This window comes from Antechinus flavipes, chromosome 4 (assembly GCF_016432865.1).
Source record: "Antechinus flavipes isolate AdamAnt ecotype Samford, QLD, Australia chromosome 4, AdamAnt_v2, whole genome shotgun sequence".
In the NCBI taxonomy this organism is placed as follows: domain Eukaryota; kingdom Metazoa; phylum Chordata; class Mammalia; order Dasyuromorphia; family Dasyuridae; genus Antechinus; species Antechinus flavipes.
The window spans coordinates 274,927,696-274,947,416 of record NC_067401.1 but is presented as its reverse complement, the minus strand read 5'-3'; the positions used below and the strand labels follow the sequence as shown (position 1 = coordinate 274,947,416).

Here is a 19,721-nt window from a genome sequence, read left to right as displayed (position 1 = left end):
AAGTTATTCCCATTTAAAGATCCACTAAGCCTTGTGCTTTTCCTGCTCAGTAGGCAAGGAGATTGCTTCATCTCATAGCATGGAATCTTTAGCATTGTCATACTTGTCTCTAGAGTTCCCAAAAGTTTCCTAGGGACACTCTGGGATGGCCCCTATTAGTCCATTTGCAGAGATATTCTAACCCCTGCTGCATCTCTTTGTTAAATGTAGATATCCCACTAATGCACTATTGATAGAGCCATTCTGGGAAGCAATTTGGAACTAGGTTTCAAAAATCTTTAAACTATGCATATATATCCCCCTAATCTAGGCCTACATTCCTGAAGAAATCAAAGAATACTAAAAGAACTCATATGTACAAAATATGGCAGTAGCCACTTTTTGGAGTGGCAAAGAATTTGAAACTAAGGGGGTATTCAATAAATTAGAAATGGTTGAACAAATTATGGTAAATGAATATAAATACTAATGTACTATAAAGACAAATTATTTTGCTGTTATATTAGTAATTATTAAATTGGGACCCAGACTTTTACTTTTTAAAATTTAGAACCTAGCCTTTATAGAAGGTCAATCTGTCTCTGAAGGACAGAGCTAACTGATATGCTCTTGGTCCAGATCCACCTAACTAGCAAGTCTTTATTCTTTCCATTAGAAGGAAATGGATTCTCCCGTCTAGATTGCTGAAAGCCACTAAATTTCTCGATCAAGTTCTCAGTAGGAGTTGAATATTCCTATCCTATAACTTCATTAAATATTCATTAATTAGGATTGATTTTCACTTTTTATGATCATTCGCTTTTACAAAGGTAAAAAGCATTCAGTGTCTCCACTGGGGACTTTTGGTTATCCACTAGCTATCAATTTATTGATTAGCTAGTCTAAGCAATAAATTGATTGTTAATTACCAAGAAACTCTCTCAACTTTTTTATTCATAAAAGTAAGCAATGATGAGGGATATAATTTCAGATTTAACTGGAAACATCTGTAGAACTGATGAAAAGTGAAGTGAATAAAATCAGAAAAATTTGTACAATAACTTTGAAAAGATTTAAGAATGCCAATTAATGCAAGGACCAACTAGGATTACATAGATTGATGACAAAACATACTACTCATCTCCTGACAGATGATGGAATCAAGATACAGAAAAAGACAAACATTTTTTGATAGAGCTAATTTGGAAATAATCTCTTTAAAAAATTGGAGGGGAAGTCCTTACCAAAGGGGAGGGAGTTATATGGCTTGAAAGGAGAGAAGAAATGAGAGTAATGGCTAGGTTATCTTGGAAGACTTCTTGGAAGAAGTTGGTCTTGAAGTGAATATTTGAAGGCAGTGTAGGCTTTATATAAACAGAGCAGAAAAGGAAGGGCATTCCAACATCCTGATTTATTTTACAGTCTTATTGGTGGCTTATAATTTGGCAAGATATTAGCAGTATAAATAGACAAAGAATTTAGAAGAAAAGAAAAGGCTGATAATTTTAAACTCGTTTCAACTTTGAGTGACAAGAAAAGAAATATTTAGAAAAGGAAAACATTTTGATGAGGTCTAGATATGGGGTATCTAAATGAAATTAGGGTTTAATTAAGGTCTAGTGGCAGGTTCAGGGTATAGGGAGTCAAATAGAGCTTCCCTACAGCCGCTTTGGATTCAGTGCAAGGATACAGAATTAAATGAGGCCTAATAGCCCAAGGAGAATACCCAATAAAGGAATTTATTGGCCAGAAAAACTAGATTGATAAAAGAGGTTTATTATGGGGTTTGGAAGTAAGGTTAAAGTATAGTTAAGGAAATATGTGAAGATAGAGGTAAGAAGGGCACCGGAAACAGGATTTCGGTGGACAGAGATCCCTGGCATGGCAGGCATAAGGCTGGCATGTTTGAAACCTTTGCAAAGAGAGGATTTTAGTTTGGCTTTTTTATAATGAGAGATTTAGCTAGAGGGGCCTGTGGGTGGAGTTCCAAGTGGGCTCCCACCCGAGTGGAGCTGGGACAGGCCTGGATTTTCTATTGGAATTCAAAAGGACCAGGATTTGTTTATCAAAAGCTCCTGGATTGATAATGCATCAACTAGGAGGGGTTGGGCATCGGAAAGAATAAATCAATTCTTAAAGGGACCACATCTGCATCAATTTCGTATCTATAAAAGCGGTCTAAAAGTGGGATAGGGAAAGGCTTCATGTGCAAAGTGAGGCTTGAGCTAAGTTTTGAAGGATTCTAAGAATCTAATTTATATTAATAGAATACTGCAACAATATCCTTGGCAAGTATTGAATGAAAAGCCCTCAATGTTAGGGATCCCAAAACCTCTCAAAACACTGCATTCAACTTTTAGACAGCTTCAAATTATCTTGTTTATTGTGTATATGTACATAGTTTCCTTTCGTCCTCTTTCCTCTTACTCCTTAACTGTGTTCCAAATATGGGAATTAACAAGGGCCTGAGCAAAAGCACGGACGCTGAAAATGGACTGTCAAGTTCCAGCCTGGTCCAGTTTGGCCGGACAAAAGAGAACAAGAAGAGGAGTGGGAAGGGAGAAAAGTAGGCTAGATAACTTGACTGTGGGGGAAAAAAAAACACAGCTCCGTCCACCGCAAAATTTAATGCGATTCCATAAAGGTTCCATTCTCTCGTCCAGAACATACGCTGCCCTCCGCAGCTTCCGTAGGATTCCCAAGAGCTCAGCGGATTCACCTTCCCAAGGAAACAAGATCCCTCGGCACGCGAGGACTCGGAGCAAGTCGTGTCTCCTCCCCCTCCTTCCTCTCGCTCCACCCCCTGCCCAATCCAACCCCGGCGTGGCGACGTCGACGTCGTCCCGGTCTCGTGTTCCGAGGGGGCATCGGCGGCCGGGGAGGCTTGAAGGGCTTTGAGCTGCAGCGGGCTCGGCCGGCTCTGGTGAGTTCGTTACACGGTCACTGTCCAGGCTCCGGACGTCCGACCTTTTCTCGATCTCAGGTTGGCCTCTCCTGGGGCTAGCTCGGCAGGCCGGGCTGAAGAAACTGAGCACGGCGGACTCTGGGGCCTGACCCCGAGCCGGGGACAGAGGGCCCCGGACCCGGCCGCTGCCTACCCGCCTCCGGTTGCTCCAGGGTCGCGGTCCAACGACTTTGGTGCGGCTACCGGACTAGGCAAGACTAGGCCACCCTCGGGGATGGTAGACGAGGCTTCTGCCGCCAGTTCAGCTCCCGGTTTGCCTTAGAAGAGGCCACGGGCCACTGAACCTAATCCTGCGCGGGGGCCGTCCTGCCGAGAGTCGGGACGGGCGGGCTTGCTGCTGCCAAAGTTGATTTGGAGGTTCCCTTGTCTTTTTGCATAACATATAGAACAAGGATTCTAAGGATCCTGAAAGATGCCCATGAATAGATTTCAAAGACTCTTTGAATTTTTTTTGGAAAAACAAACCAAAAAAAACCCATTTTTATCAGTTTCTAATTGAAATGTAGCTTTTCCTTCTACGAACATAAACGAAAAACTACAGTGGTATTAAGACTATATCAGAATGCCAAAGCATGACATAAATATTTTAAGAACCCCCTTAGCATAGTGAAAAACCGATATTCCAAGTGTCTTTTAGTTTTGATTTTTATGATCTCTTTTAAGAAACGCAAAAGCAATCTGCATAGGCTGGCTTTTTTTTTTTTTAATTGTAGTGTGGAGGCTGAAAATCTTAGTTGTCTGGAAAAATCTAGGTAGAGAAATTAGAAGTAAAAACTACCTGAAAAATTCAGGTAGAGGTTAAAAACTAACCGAATGCATGTTTGGAACTTTAATAAAAATCTGACAGGAATTTCTTAAATATTTAGCCTAGAGGGCAAACTGGGGGGGCGGGGGAAGGGGGGAGAAAGCTAAATGCGAATCTTCAGGCTTTTCTGAATAAATAACTAGGGTAATTGGTTGAAATTTTTTATGTTCACATTGCTTAATTAGAAAATTATAGAGGAGAAATAGTTCTATATGATCTATTTAAATTTCAGCATTGTATTTGTTTTTAAATACTTGTATTCCTTGGCAGATAAAATCATAGTCTTTTCTACTTCTTGTCAGCCTCTTAATGTTGTTCTTCATGGTATGGTATTCAGCTCTTTTCTCTTTTCATGTTATAGTCTAATTCCACTTTATTCAACTATTACATCTTCACAAATGAACCTGAAATTTTCTATCTTTAGCTCAGATCAATCCCCTGAGCTTCAGACCTCTATCCTCCGGACATTTTCCTTTGAATGACCCTTGGTTTCTCCAAACTGAACACTATCTCTATCTCTAAATCCAACAATGTTGCCTGTGGTCCATGCTGCTTGTCCAATTCCTGATGCTTAAGCTTGGCATTTTTGTCCTTCTACATTCTGGTACTTTACTGAATATACTCTCTTGTTTGCCTTACCTTATATTTCTCTCCCAGTGAAATGTGCTCTTGCCTCTTAAAATGTCTCCATTCAGGTTCTCTGCCCTCTGAGAATTACTCTTAATCTTCCTATTTCCTAGTTCAAATTACATTGTATTTATTAACTGTAAATACTAGATCCCCCTAGGAGAATATGAAGTTCTTAGAGGACAGAAATGCTCCTTAGCCTGATATCTTGCACTTAATGTTTGCTGAGTTCAGTTGTTGAACACTACTATACAGACACTTCTCACTTTAAGTAAGTGGGCCTCTTGTAAAGTAGTTTTTATTTAATGCCAGGTTGCTCATAGCCAAGGAGTAGAGGAGTTGCCCTGGGAGGAAGGGGGCTAGCACAAGGTTCATGGACATATTGGACAGGGACTGGAAAGGGAAGGCTGAAGGAAAAAGAATGGGAAAGAATGAGGGGGACAACCATATGGGGGCCTGATCTGAACAGAAAGGAAGAAGGGTAGGGAGAGAGACACATGGGGTCTGTACTTGGACACAGATGGGAGAGGAGAGGACAGACACGTGGTACCCTGGCATGTACTCTCTGAAGACGGGTGGAATGGAGCTGAGGTCTCCTCTCTCATTGGAGGCAGTGGTGGTCTCAGCCTCTGATCTTTTGCCTTAACTTGGAGGGTTGTTAGTTGTTTTTTGTTAAGGGTTTTTTTTTTTGAAGGGGGGAGGGAGGAGAGGAGGCAAGTTGAGAGGAGAGGTTCTCTCATCCTAGTAGCAGAATGAGAGAGGAACAGAAAACAATAAGTTAATGTAGGTGTTTTTTTGGAATGTACATTTCAGAATCTTTCTGTAATGTTGAATTTGCATAATGCAAATTTATGTAAAGGAAGAACATATATACTGTACTCTAACCAAACTATATAACATTGTTCCTTCACTGTGCTATTCTGCCTGTGTATCTTTTCTTTTGCTTTTCCTGAACCCAGCTCTTCTATAACTTAACTTCATACTTAATATTCCCTGGGTCAATAATAATCTCTCTTGGTCCTTACGTAGCATGAGTTTTACACCTCAAATCTGTTCTTATGTCCTTTCATGTAATAGTCTTGATCTTACCATCACCCTAAATGCATCACCTTGATCCAAGAGTTCCCATATTCACTTATCTCACCATAATCTATTGACTTTTCAACTCTCCCTCTGCCTTCCCTTATTAAACCCTGTTCTTTGTTCACATTGTGATCTTTTATTCCTAGACCCACAATTCTTTCCCAGGCCATTATCCTTGCGCTAGCCAGTCTCCTCTTTTCTCCATTTTGATCCCTTAATGAACCAATTCAACACTATACTCTTCTTTTGAGTCTGACCTCTTAATGTATTGACAGTTGTTCTTCGACAAGTCTTATCTTTGAATTACTCCTATCAACCACTGCCTTCTCTTACCCACATGCTGCTGAAATTATGGAGAAAATCACACAACTGTTCTGACTGGGTCCATTACAAATTTATGTTGTGAAACCTCAAAGTGGGACCTTTCTGCTTATCAACTCTTTCTACTTTGACTTTTCTAAACCCTTTCATAGCTCCTCCTTCCCCCATCCTCTTAGGTGAGAACCTTGACTTATATTTACAGAAAAGATTGAGACTCAATCCTCCCTGCCACCCTCTTTTTTCTTCCTAATCTTGATCATTCATATGCTTTCTGTTACTATATTCTCCTTCATCCTTGTGTTATGAAGACATTGTGTTAACGATAATCCCTCTACCTGAAAAAGATGTTTCATTACATTCTAATTCCTCTATCAGATTGCTGCCTCTGTCATCCTATTCTGTCACTTATTTTCAATCTTTCCCTGTCTCAGCTGCTAACCTACTGCTTACAAACATATCAGTGCTTCCTTGTTCTGGGGGGAAATTTTCACTTCATTCTTCTATCTCCAATAACTATTCTCTTGTATCTTTTCTGTCTTTTTAAGCTAAACACCTGAGAAGGCTATCTAAAATTGGCATCTCAACTATCTTTTCTTTTACTCTCTTTTTAACCCTTTACAGTCTGTTTTCCTGTCATATCATTTCACTGAAACTTCCAACATTACCAGTGATCGCTCCCTTTTTTTTTTGGAAAGCAGTTGGCTTTAAATGACTTGCCTAGGATCACACAACTAATAATTGTCTGAGACTGGATTTGAATTCATGTCTTCCTGACTCTAGGACCAGTGCTCTATTCACTTCATGAACACCTGTGATGATTCTTCCAGTGATCTCTTAATTGCCAAATCCACTGGCCCTTTCTCAGCCCTTTTCTCATTCTTGATCTCTCTCTAGACTTTGACACTGTTTATCACTCATTTTTCCATGATACTCTCCTCCCTAGGTTTTGGGGCACCAATCTCTCCTAGTTCTCCTGCCTATCTGACCACTCCTCTGGTCAGTGGATCTTCATCTTGCTGGATCTTTATCTGGATCACACTCTTAACTGTAGGCATTCCACCAGATTCTGTCCTTTGTCCTCTTTTTCTATACTACTTTACTGATTCATCAGTTCCCATGGGTTTAATTATGATCTCTGTGCTGATATTCTCAAATCTCCCTGTCTTGTCTGACCTACAGCATGCATCTGTTTCAGACAACTTAAATTAATATGTCCAATACAGAATTTATTATCTTTCTCCTTAAATTCTTTCCCTTCTTACCTTTCCTGTTATTATAGGGAACAACATCATTTTTCTGATCCTACAGGTTCACAACTTAGTTATCTCATTCTCTCTCAGTTGCCAGGGCTGATTGATTTCAACTTTGCAATGTATATTGCTCCCTCTTTTGTCCCTTGCCGCTATTGTTATTTTGGTGTTAGCCCTCATCACCACATATTTCTACTATTGGAATAAAATTATGTTTGCTTATGTAAAGTCTTCTCCTACTCCAATTCATTCTCCTTTTTGCCACCAAAGTGATTTTCTTAAAGATAGGTTAGGCCATTTTATCCCTTCAGCTCAATAAATCCCAGTGGCTCCCCATTGCCTCTAGGATCAAAGACAGAATGCTCTATTTGACAGAGACCTTTATAACCTAGCCCCATCTACCTTTCCAGTCTTCATACAACTTGCTCCCCATCATGTCCTCTTCAGTTTAGTGACACTGGCTTCCTGGCTGTTTCATAAACAAGTATTGGTAGGAAAATGACATGGAAATATTAAAGAAAATTGTTGAAGTGTTATCAAAGGAAGCACTTATTATTAATGTAGTACTTAGGAATCTCCGCTTTCTATAATATTGCTTAAAAACTCAGAAATCTGAAATTTATGCTTCTGAATGGCAGAAATAGAGATCATACAATCCATGAACTAAAAATCCATTTACTGTCTTAAAAGATGCAACCTATTGGTCCTTGCTTAGAAACCTATTTTCAAAATAGTTATAACAAGCTTAGTTTTTTGGTTTCTGCCCTCAGATTAAAAGTAGCACATTAAAAGGGAAGAGGAAGTGCAGTAAAGCGAAGATGCAGTGAGAGCAATAAGAAATGACCTTTACAGTGAACAAAGACAAGTTGTTTAAAAAAAAAAAAAACATACAACACACAAGAGTGAAGTAGTTAAACCTTTTAGTGGTAGGGATAAAACAGTACAGCTAAAAACCATGAGGCTACTTCTATGTTATGGGACAATGAAATATTTAAGTACATAATGAGAGTCATTATAAGTTGAAAAAGCAGTTTTGGTATTAAGTCAAAATGAGGCACTCAGGAATTCCTTTCTTTTTGAGCTCATCTGTCTTAGAACAGAATAATATCCTATCATTTATATACCATAACTTGTCCTTCCATTCCCCATTTTATGAACAATTCTTCATATTTCCATTCTTTGCCTCAAAAAGAGCTATAAAAATTTTTGTACATCCTTAGAGTTTGTTTTGCTTAGTACAAATACATCCTTTAATCTACCTTGTCTCTTAATTCCTCTTTCTCTTTACCTATTTCTCCATTGAAACATATTTCTTTATCCAACTCTTTATTCATTTGTGTGTTCTCTTTGACTGTTTCAAATGAAAACTGAAGTTTGTGTCAGCCACCCCCGCATACCTCTGCCTTTTCGTATAGATGTCTACTTCTGCATCCTGATTATGTGAAATAAATTTCTCTAACCTTCCTTTCCTACCTCCCATTGTATTCCTCCCCCCCCCCCCCCCCGATCATAAAGATATAACAGAACTTTTCCCAAAACTTGTTTAATTCTACTCTTTGTGACTCCTTATGATAGGATTTAGAATGGACTTGTAAACATCTCCCTATATTTGAATGTACACAGCTTATCCTTTAATCTTTGACATTGTTAATTGCTCTTTACCTTTTCATATTTCTCTTTTATTTCTTTATTTTACTATCAAGTTTCTACACAACTCTGATCTTCTGAAATACATGGAATCTTCTATTTCATTAAAGGACCATTATTTTGTCATTGTAACATTATACTCTGTTTTGGTGGGTAAATTAATTCTTGTCTGTAAACCTATTTCCTTTGTCTTTTGGAATATTATGCTATATGCTCTCAGCTCCTTTATAATAGAAACTGCCAAATTTTCTCTGATCCTGACTGTGTGTAGCTCCTTGATGCTTAAATTCCGTATGATTACTTGTATTTTTTCTTTGAAATTTAGATTTTGAAATTCAGTATTTTCCAGCCTTGAAGTCAGGCAGATCGGAGTTCAAATGTGGCCTCAGACACAACACTTCCTAGCTGTGTGACCCTGGGCAAATCACTTAGCCCCAATTACCTCAGCCAAAAAAAAAAAGGAAGGAAGGAAGGGTGGGGAGGAGAAAGAAAGGAAAGGAGAGAAAGGAGGGAGAGTTAGAATTAGGGTTGGCGTTAATGTTTCTGAGATGTTGATTTGGGGGTTTCTTTCAGGAGAAGACTTCTTAAAATACAATATCTATGCTCTTGTTTTGGTCATGGCCTTCAAATAGTCTAATGGTTCTTAAATATCAGTTCTGTGTTTTGTTTTGTTTTTACTATGTGATACATTGTTTTATTTCTTTTTTCAGTCTTTGGACTTTATTTTAATATTTATTGTCTTCTGTTTGTACATTCTGATTTTCAGGGAGTTTGTGGCATGGACAAAGTTTTGTATCTCTTGTGCAAAATCCACAAACTAAAATTTACTGTCTCAAAAACAACTCAGTGGTTCTTGCTTTACTTTCTTTACCTACTTTCTTTCTTTTTTTTTTTTAAATTTAAATTTTATTTTATTTAATAATAACTTTGTATTGACAGAATCCATGCCAGGATAATTTTTTTACAACATTATCCCTTGCACTCGCTTATGTTTCGTTTTTTCCTCTCCCTCCCCTCCACCCCCCCCCCCCCCCCCCCCCCGCCAAGATGGCAAGCAGTCCTATATATGTTAAATATGTTGCAGTATATCCTAGATATAATACATATTTGCAGAACCGAACAGTTCTCCCGCTGCACAGGGAGAATTGGATTCAGAAGGTAAAAATAACTCGGGAAGAAAATCAAAAATGCAAATAGTTCACATTCATTTCCCAGTGTTCCTTCTTTGGGTGTAGCTGTTTCTGTCCATCGTTTATCCATTGAAACTCAGTTAAGTCTCTTTGTCATAGAAATCCACTTCCATCAGAATACATCCTCATACAATATCGTTGTCGAAGTGTATAATGATCTCCTGGTTCTGCTCATCTCACTTAGCATCAGTCCATGTAGGTCTCTCCAAACCTCTCTATATTCGTCCTGCTGGTCATTCCTTACAGAGCAATAATATTCCATAGCATTCATATACCACAATTTATTCAGCCATTCTCCAATTGATGGGCATCCATTCATTTTCCAGTTTCTAGCCACTACAAACAGGGCTGCTACAAACATTTTGGCACATACAGGTCCCTTTCCCTTTTTTAGTATCTCTTTGGGGTATAAGCCCAATAGAAACACTGCTGGATCAAAGGGTATGCACAGTTTGATAACTTTTTGGGCATAATTCCAGATTGCTCTCCAGAATGGCTGGATTCGTTCACAACTCCACCAACAATGCATCAGTGTCCCCGTTTTCCCGCATCCCCTCCAACATTCATCATTATTTTTTCCTGTCATCTTAGCCAATCTGACAGGTGTGTAGTGATATCTCAGACTTTACCTACTTTCAAGACAGAATAAAATAACTCCCAGACCCTATTTTTTGACTTTAACTCCCTCTATGATTCTTAAAGACTTTAGGGAACTGAGGGAACACTTGTTTCTTCTTTTGTTAGAATGTCTACACTTCATTCCCTTCTAGTTGCTCTGATATATTTTTCTTTCTGTAGTTTCTCTTAATTCTTATTTGTATTTTTAAGCTTCTGTTCAGCTCTAGTATTTTCATCAGGAATGCTTAGAAATCCTCGATAAAAGTCCATTTTTTCTCTGTAGACTTGTACTCATTTGTTTTGGGTAAGTTATTCTTGAGTGTAAGCTTTCTTCTCCTCTCCCCCAATCCTTCCTGTAATGGGCTGAGGCTCAAGTTAATGCATTGAGGTCCCAAGCACGTGAGGCTAACTAGTAATTGGACCATACTCTATTAATATATAAGCTTGGAGAAAGAATGGCCTCCTCCACTCTTTGTGCAAGTCCTGATGTGTTGTATAGGAAATGACGATTTTGATGGGTGGAGGCAGGGGAATGGAGAGGGAAGCAGAAAGAGAGACTGCTGGCTGTCTTGACACAGCTGCTCGCATTGCTATCGCGATCGTCCTTCACTTCCAATCCCCCTCTGCTTAGCTGGCCTCCTGTTTGCCCATATTGCTAGCGCAATCCTTCTTCATCTCTTCACTTCAATAAAGATTGAAGATTTTTCCCTTAACCTGAATTCCTGACTCCGGCTGATTTTAAATACGTGGTCATCACACCTTCCCTTTAGAATGATCATATTATAAAATCTGTGGTCCATACTTGATAACTGTCAAATTCTGATAGCTAACTATTGTGGTTCCTTGGTGCTTGGACTTTGTTTATTTTTCGTTGACCTGAAAACTCTGGATTTTGATTATTGTCTTCCTTGGGAATTTTAATTTTTAGGTTTCTTTCAGGAGGTTGGTGATAGAGTGTTCACATTTTCATTTAGCCCTTTCTTCTTATAGGTCTAGGCTATTTACATTTATGATATTTTGAAATGTGGTTCTGAGATTCTCTTCCTAAGAGCCATGGAGTTACTCTTTTTTTATTGGGTTTATATTCTGGATATTCCCACTTACATAAAATTTCTTGATTGTTGATGTCGTCTTCTGCAAGTTCCAACTGTGCCTGCATACTTCAGTGGAATAGGGGGCCAGTTGGTTCTCATAATCATTATTTAGGGTCTTGTTGCTGGCCCTGTCAGCAGAAAGTGCTGGCAGGTGCCAGGCTTCCCCCGAATCTTTTTGAAACTGTGCTGAGCTCTTCAAGGCCATCAGGGCAACTCATATTGGTTGCTAGATACTTTCAGAGTTCCCAAGTTCTGACTGAGAGTCAGAACTTTACCGAAACAATAGCCCTAGGACTTTTTAGCTAGTACACTTTAGTTTCTTTCATTCCCTTCCCTCTGTATCACCACCTTGGAGTTTTCTGGCTGGAGCTAGAAGCCCATTCAGCAATGAGCTCACTTCATAGGTCTTCTGACTGTACTGCCTTCTGGTTGAGGAAGTCCTGGGTGTCCTCTTTAGCCAACACAGACCTGGGTAAAAGTCTTTTTTGTAGTTTATTTCTTGTATTTCTTAATCTACATTTGGTCTAGTGTTCAGGTTTGTTTTGTTTTTTGTTTTGAATTTGATACCCTATGTGGACAGAGAGAAGGGAAGGGAAAGGAGGAAGAAAAGAAAAGGAAAAAAAGGAGTGTGTTGCCCCAGCTGGCCAGTTCTACTTGGGTCCTCAGTAGGGCAGCTGTTTATATCTTTGGTTTTCCAAGAGGACCATTATATCAGGAATATATATATATGTATATATGTATATATATATATATATATATATATATATATATATATATATATATATATATATATATATATATATATATATATATATATATGTTGGGCTGTTCCCTACTCATCTTGACTGGAAGTCAGGACAATTAAAAATAAAAACATTTGTGAATTATAAAAAGCAAAACATTTGTATCTTTTAAATGAAAAATGAAGACTAGGATCACTGGGATTTTTGATACTATGGAATTTTCATTTTGTAATTAATTGATTATTAATTGATATCTATTTGGGAGGTCGCTCTGTCCAAAAAGATTAAATGTCCATTCTTTTAAAAATATGCTTCCTTATATTTTGCTGTGCTATAAAGGCTTTGACAAGGAAATATATTACAATGGCATATCAAAGAATATCTTATAAAGATTGATTATAAGTAGCTTATGTCTAGAAGCCTGATTTTCGAATACATTTCTGTGTATTTATACTGTATATTTAGAAAATATTAAATGGAGCAGTGTAGAAGAAAAAAGGGAAGGATATGTATCTTTACATGAGTAATCAGAATTCTAAATGAAAAGTAATTTACATTGTCATTACATGAGCAATGACAATACAGTTTTTAGAAATTAAATACAAACTATTTAGATACTGGAAGATGACTGAAATAAAATATTTTGGTCAAAAAGATATAAGAACTATTTTTGGCAAATTTTCAGAAAGTTTTAAAATGTTCTAAGGAGTTTTATCTGTAAAATTCAAAGTTTTTAAAGCTTTCATTTTAGCAAAATGGAATTGAAATATTCAGAATAACCTATAGACCCCCCCATATCTGCAGAGCGGAAATCTCATATATAAAGTTAGGGCATTCATATAGAGAGCATTTTAAAGACTTTTATGGTTATAGATATTTTTAATATATGCATTTTTTAAAAATCTCATTTAGGGTATAATAACTAACCTCCATATTGATTCCAGAAAAAATAGAGTTAATTTGTAATTGAACCCTACTGTGGCCTGAAAATTTTAACTCCTTTTTATAGAAGAGAAGAAATGCTGAATGTGGAATAACTTAATTTTTTTCTCCCCTTCTCAGCAAGTAACAGATGCGGGTGAAAGATCCATCCAGGGCTGTTTCTGAAAAAACCAAAAGAAACAGAAGGCCTAATACTCCTCCAGATGAAGACTCGTCAGATGACATTGCTGGTAATTTATGACATTTGGAATCAAAAAATATTAGAGGGAAAGAGAAAAATATTATTTGTTTTATTACTTTTTTTTTTTTTCTGAGGCAATTGGGGTTAAGTGACTTGCCTAGGGTCACGCTGGGAAGTGTTAAGTGTCTGAGGTCAATTTTGAACTCAACTCCTGACTTCAGGGCTGGTGCTGTATCTGCTGTGCCACCTAGCTGCCTCTTGTTTTATTACTTCTAAAGCTAAAAATTTAAATTTTGGTGGATGATTGTACTTGAAAATTGATTAACTTGGTTTTAACAAATTATTGCATTGCACTCAAGAAATAAAGATAATGTTCCAAAGATAATTTTGATTGTACTTGAACAATATTATTCGTGTTTTATGTATTTCTATCTATTATGCATACATAGAAAATGATATGATTATGGGATTGTTACTTCAGAACACTAGACATTTTATATACAAAAAAAATAATATTTTCCATTTCACTAAAATGTAGCAACTGTTGCCCCTGAGTTGTTTTAACTGTTAACAGAAAATTTAAAATTTTACATTGTAATGTTTCGATAGTCTTGATTTAATTTAAGGATTTAAGAAAATATGTACAAATCCTGTGTTACCTCCTTGTCTGTGCTTCCATCTGAACTGTTTTCTGTTCTCTACATTTTTAGAAGTGCTACATTGGCCCTCTACTTTGGGAGGGTCTCATTATAACTATCAATAGAATCACTATTATCAGTTACCTCCTCACCAAATAAAGTGAGAGAAAGAAAAAAAACCTTGTAACAAATAAATATAGCAAGAAAAACCAGTCTGCACAATAACCATGTTCAAAAACAAATATTCTCTGTACCTTGTATCCATCACCTCTCAGAAGAAGGGTAAGATGTTTTGCTTTATCATTGCTTTATATGGTAGGTCTTAAAGTCTTTCAGAGTTGTTTTCTTTTATAATATTTTTGTCCTTATATAAATCATTCTCTTGGTTCTGGTCACTTGGCTTACAATCAATTCATCTTATCTAAAATTCTCTGAAACCTTCTTCCCTCCTTTCCTTCTTTCATTCCCTTCCTTTCTTCTCTTCCTCCCTTCCTCCCTCCCTTTCATCTTTCTTCCCTCCCTTCCTCCCTCCTTTTTTCCTTCCTCCCTTTCTCCCTTCCTCCTGCCCAGGGTCACACACCAAGCAAATGTTATATATCTGAGACAAGATTTGAATTTAGGTCCTCCTGAGTTCAGGGCTAGTGCTATAACTATACCATCTAGCTGCCCCTCTCCTCTCTTTCATAATTTCTTAAGGCATAATAATATTCCTTTATATTTACATCTCACAGTTTGTTTTGCCATTTCACAGTTGTCTAAAGAGGTCATCTAATGTGTCCATGTGAATTCCAGTTCCATTTCTTGCCTTTTTTTATTCCTCAGAATCAGGAAGTTTATTTTGCTTATGACTATCCGCCTATATTGTTCTTCCTCTTCTCTACCTTGCCAGCTATTGAATTTGGTATATTTCTACCACAAACTGTGTTTATGTGTTCAGTCCTCATTTACACACTTTGGGATAGAATATGGTTCATCTGTTGCCCTCTCCTCCACTTCCATTTCCTTGTTTGTATATTCTTGTGCATCCTATTTAAGAGAAATAAGTTTTATATCTTTCTATATAAGACACTTGTCTTTTTTTCCTCTCAAAACTTGTAGAACAGAATCCAGACTATCCCCCAAAACTCAGTTGTTCTTAGTTTCCTCACAACTCTTTGAAGACGGGGGGAAGGGTGGGCAGGGGGGGAGACCTACATGTGCAAAAATGTTTGTAGCAACCTTTTTTTTTTTTTTTTTGTGGTGGCAATTGAGGAAATTGAGAGGAAGTCCATCAATTGAAGAATGGCTGAATAAGTTATAGTATATGAATTTTATGGAATATTATTGTTCTATAAAAAATGTTGAGCAGACTGATGTCAGAAAATCTGGAAAGACGTGATGCTAAGTAAAGTGAGAACATTGTGTGTACATAGTAACAGCAAGATTATGTGATGATCCACTATGATCTACTTCACTCTTCTTAGCAATACAGTGATCCAAGACTTTTCCAATAGACTTGTGATGGAAAACACCATCTGCATGAAGAGAACTATGGAGTCTGAGTGCAGATCATACTATTTTCATCTTTTTGTTTTTTGTAGTTTTTCCCTTTTGTTCCGATTTCTTTTTTTACAGTAACTAATATGGAAATATCTTTAAAACAATCATACATATATAACCTATATCAGATTGCTTGCTGTTTGGGTGAAAGAGGGAGGAAAGGAAGGGAGGGAGAAAAATTTTGGAACTCAAAATCTAACAAAAATGAATTTTGAAAACTCTCTTTACTCACAATTGATAAAATAAAATACTATTAAAAAGTAAAAAAAAAAAAAAAAAAAGGCCCTCTTAGAAAACATTAAAGTTCAGGATGTTCACTTAATCTTTTTCTGTTAGAATGTTGGCCCAACATCAGCTTCCAAATGCTTAAATATATTTACCTTTCTAGGATTATTTTCAGTCTTACACGTATACTTCAGAGTTCCCACTTGGATCTGGTCTTTTCATCAGGAATTCTTGAAAGTTCTCTATTCCATTTAAAGTCTTAATTTTTTTTCCCCTATAGGAAATACTATTGGCTTTTTAGGATAAGTTTTGATTCTGTATTTATATCAAGGGTTTGATATCACTTGATACTTAAACCCTTTGTTTCTAAGCTGCTGACAATATTTTTCCTTAGCTATGACATTTCTTTTGGTACTTTAAAAGGGTACTTTTGGTTCCTAGAAGGATTGTGGGGAAGTGATTTGTGAAGTTTTTCTATTTACTTTGCTCTCTGATACTAATCGTTCAGAGCAGTTTAAATTTTTGATATCTTGAAATAGAGCATCCAGGCCATAAATCAAAAATCGGGGTTTATCAGGTAACTCATATTTTCTTACTTTTTTCCCCAATTTTAGGATTTTTGTTCTGTTTCTTATTACATCATGGAGTGATTGATTTCTGTTTAGTTTATTCTAGTTTTCAGGGAGTCCTGAATTTCTTAGGATTTTCTTAGGTCGGGTTAACACTTTAAGCTATTTAAACTATTTCTTTTCTCTGGAACTTTTATTTCATTTTTATCTCTTGCTTCATTATTTTCTAGTCATTCCTATAGTTTCTTTGTAAAGTTAATTTTTTCCTTTGCGGTCTTGCAGTTTTTCATGAAGTTATTATGTCCTTTTTGGAGACCTCTAGATTGCAGTATTATTTTTGTCTGGTCATTGTCTTTGCTTCACTTTTATCTCCAGTGTTAGTTAATGAAAAGAGTCTTTGTGCCAAGGCCAGGTTTTCTTGCTACTAAACTTTGTTTGGAGCTGGCTCTTCTCGCTCTGTCTTGCCTTGGATCATCTCTGTTCCTGCTCTGATGTCCTTATTGGGTACAATTGGGATCTTTGAGGTTCAGAGGGTTTTCAGAGCACCAGGCATCTCAGAATGGAGGTATAAGAGTCTGGGAACCTCTTAATTATCCTGGTCCATGCTCTCACCACACTTTTTCTCTGTCCATCCTTGGGGTGCCATCTTACTACTTCTGAACAGAGAAAGCCTCAGAAATACACATGTCTCTCGTGTTTCTCTGGTTGATTCTGGAGGCTGTGGGCACTGACCTTATTGTTTGTGGTTTGTTGGCTAACTTTGCATTGTCCCTGAAGAAGTCACTTATTATCATTAAATTTCTTTATCTTTGGGGCAGCTAGATGGTATAGTAGAAGTCCTGTAGTCAGGAGGATCTGAGTTCAAAGTGATCTCAGGCACTATACACTTCCTGGCTGTGTGACCCTTGGCAAGTCACTTAACCCCAGTTGCCTCAGCAATAAATAAAATAAATTTCTTTATCATTATTTGCTCTGATATGAATTTCAATTTTTTGGTGGATTATGTGTGGGGAAGTTAAGCAAGCAACCATTTAGGCCAAAAGTTTCCTTATTCCTTTTGAGAGCAGCACCATCTTCCTCCGGATGCAATTTTTAGGGTGAACTTTAGGATTATCCTTATCTTTTTCTTCATTTTCCCTCATATATCCAAATAGATGTTATCCTATCTGGTTTATCTTTACAAGGTCTCTTGACTTCATTTTCTCTTTATTTTTAGGATTGCCATCATAGGTTCTATCCCTGATGGCTGCTTTTTTACTGCCCTAAATGTAATAGCTCTTTAATTGGCATCCCTGCTACTTGTTTTTCTACTTTAGTGTGTGCTTCACATATTACCAAATAATGTTTCTAATGCACAAGTTTGACTTTGTCACTTTTCTGCTAAGAAAACTTCTAGTTTTCCGTACTTTTAGAATGAAATAGAGACTCCTCAGCCAGGTATTTAAAGTTTTTTTTTTTTTAATTATAGCTTTTTATTTTTCAAAATACATGCAAAGATAGTTTTCAGCATTCACCCTTGCAAAACTTTGTGTTCCATATTTTTCTCCCTCTCTCCCCAGCAAGTAATCTAAAATAAGTTAAACATGTGCAGCTTTTTAAAGCATATTTCCACATAGAATGTTGAACTATCACTGCATGTGTTTTGAAATTAAAAAGCTTTACAAAACATAGAATGTTGAAAACTATCAATGCATGTGTTTTGAAAATAAAAATCTTTATATTTTTTAAAAAATACCATAAAGAAAAAAAAAAGAGTTGAATATTTTTAGACTTTGGGATTATAGTATGAGGCAAATAAAATCTCATGACTTTTACAGGAAAAAAAAATTTCCACATATAATAAATACATTTTAAAAAATTGTTTAGTATTCAGGCTGTCATCTTGGTCAGATTATGGGCAGGTGGTTCAAGGACTTAAAGCTTATAGATCCTTAGATCTATATGTGAAGGGATATGTGAAGGAATTGGAATTTTCTGACCTACTTGATCATCTTCCCACAATTTTTTTGTAAAAGCTAAGTGCTTTAACCTTTAGTCAATGAAATGGAACAGACCAGAGAAAGCAACACAAAATAAGGCACAGATACAAGACTGGGGAAACTAGTAGTAAGGAAGAGATTTGTTAAGTGTAAGAGTGGATGTGGGAAAACTGTTGAATCATTCTCTTGACAGCCATTTCCTTGCATAGCAAGTAATTGCAATTTAAAGACAAAAATGCTTTGGGAATCTGGTTGAGTTAGGGAAACTGTCTTGTTTATTAGCTTATAAACTTAAAAAGTTTATTCTTAAGAATTTTTGACATTTTCTTTCCCACATCCACTCTTACACTTAACAAATCTCTTCCTTACTACTAGTTTCCCTACTCTTGTATCTGTGCCTTATTTTAGTGTTGCTTTCTCTGGTCTGTTCCATTTCATTGACTAAAGGTTAAAGCACTTAGCTTTTACAAAAAAATTGTGGGAAGATGATCAAGTAGGTCAGAAAATTCCAATTCCTTCACATATCCCCCACAAACAAAATAACATTTTACCTTGGGGCTAATGTAGAGGCAGAAAAACAAGTAACACTTGGGGCAGAACTGGAGTCCTACTAGAACTTGAGAAGCCCAGAAGACCTCAGAAAGGAAGATCCCAGAACAGAGGATTAACTGGTGTGAAGTGTGAAGACTTCCAATCTAGCTCTGCTGAAGCAAGAGTCCTGGAGCTGGCTGGGTTCAGAGGTGGTCTCAGGCAGAACAACAGAAACTTTTACCTCCCAGACTGCATGGGGAGTCCAGGAAGATTGAGGAAACCTCTGCTAGTAAGGAACACTAGACCCACGTGTGTTGCTGGCCCTGGGCAAGAAGAAACCAACACACCTGGAGAGTGCAGAAGCTGTGAGGCAAGATAGCTACTGGCTCCATGCACTTACAGGGAAGCAGAGTTCTTGGTTTTGAGTTCCAGGTCAAAATGGAAAATGGAAGACAGACCTGAAGCCAGAGGTATCATTTTCCCTCCTCCCCCTCCCGTTCTAGCACACAATAATTCAAGAAATAAAGAAAATTGTCCTGAAGTGATAGAATAAGAGGGCAAAGTAGAAATAGAAAAAAAAAAATCCACCGCTCACTGCTTCAAAGAGATCCTACAAGGGAAATACAGAAATATCATTGCTAAATTTTGAAAGCATCAGATCAAAGAGAAAATTTTGCAGGCACCTACAACAACAAATCTAATTTAGATATGCTGGAGCTACAATATGAATTGCATAGGATTTATTAGTGGCTACAGTAAAAGACTGCTGGTCCTGGAATATTATATTAACAATCA

At 37.1% G+C, this 19,721-nt stretch overlaps 1 protein-coding gene across 1 annotated transcript in view; it reads left to right on the top strand.

Annotated features, from left to right (window-relative positions):
* The first annotated feature begins 2,796 nt into the window (after positions 1-2,796).
* Positions 2,797-19,721, top strand: part of USP45 (ubiquitin specific peptidase 45) — an 81,017-nt gene continuing 64,092 nt past the window's right edge. The window contains exons 1-2 of the mRNA XM_051997441.1: positions 2,797-2,902; positions 13,385-13,494. Of these exons, the coding sequence (XP_051853401.1) occupies positions 13,395-13,494 (100 nt within the window). The 5' untranslated portion in view covers positions 2,797-2,902; positions 13,385-13,394. The remainder of the gene's footprint in view (positions 2,903-13,384; positions 13,495-19,721) is intronic.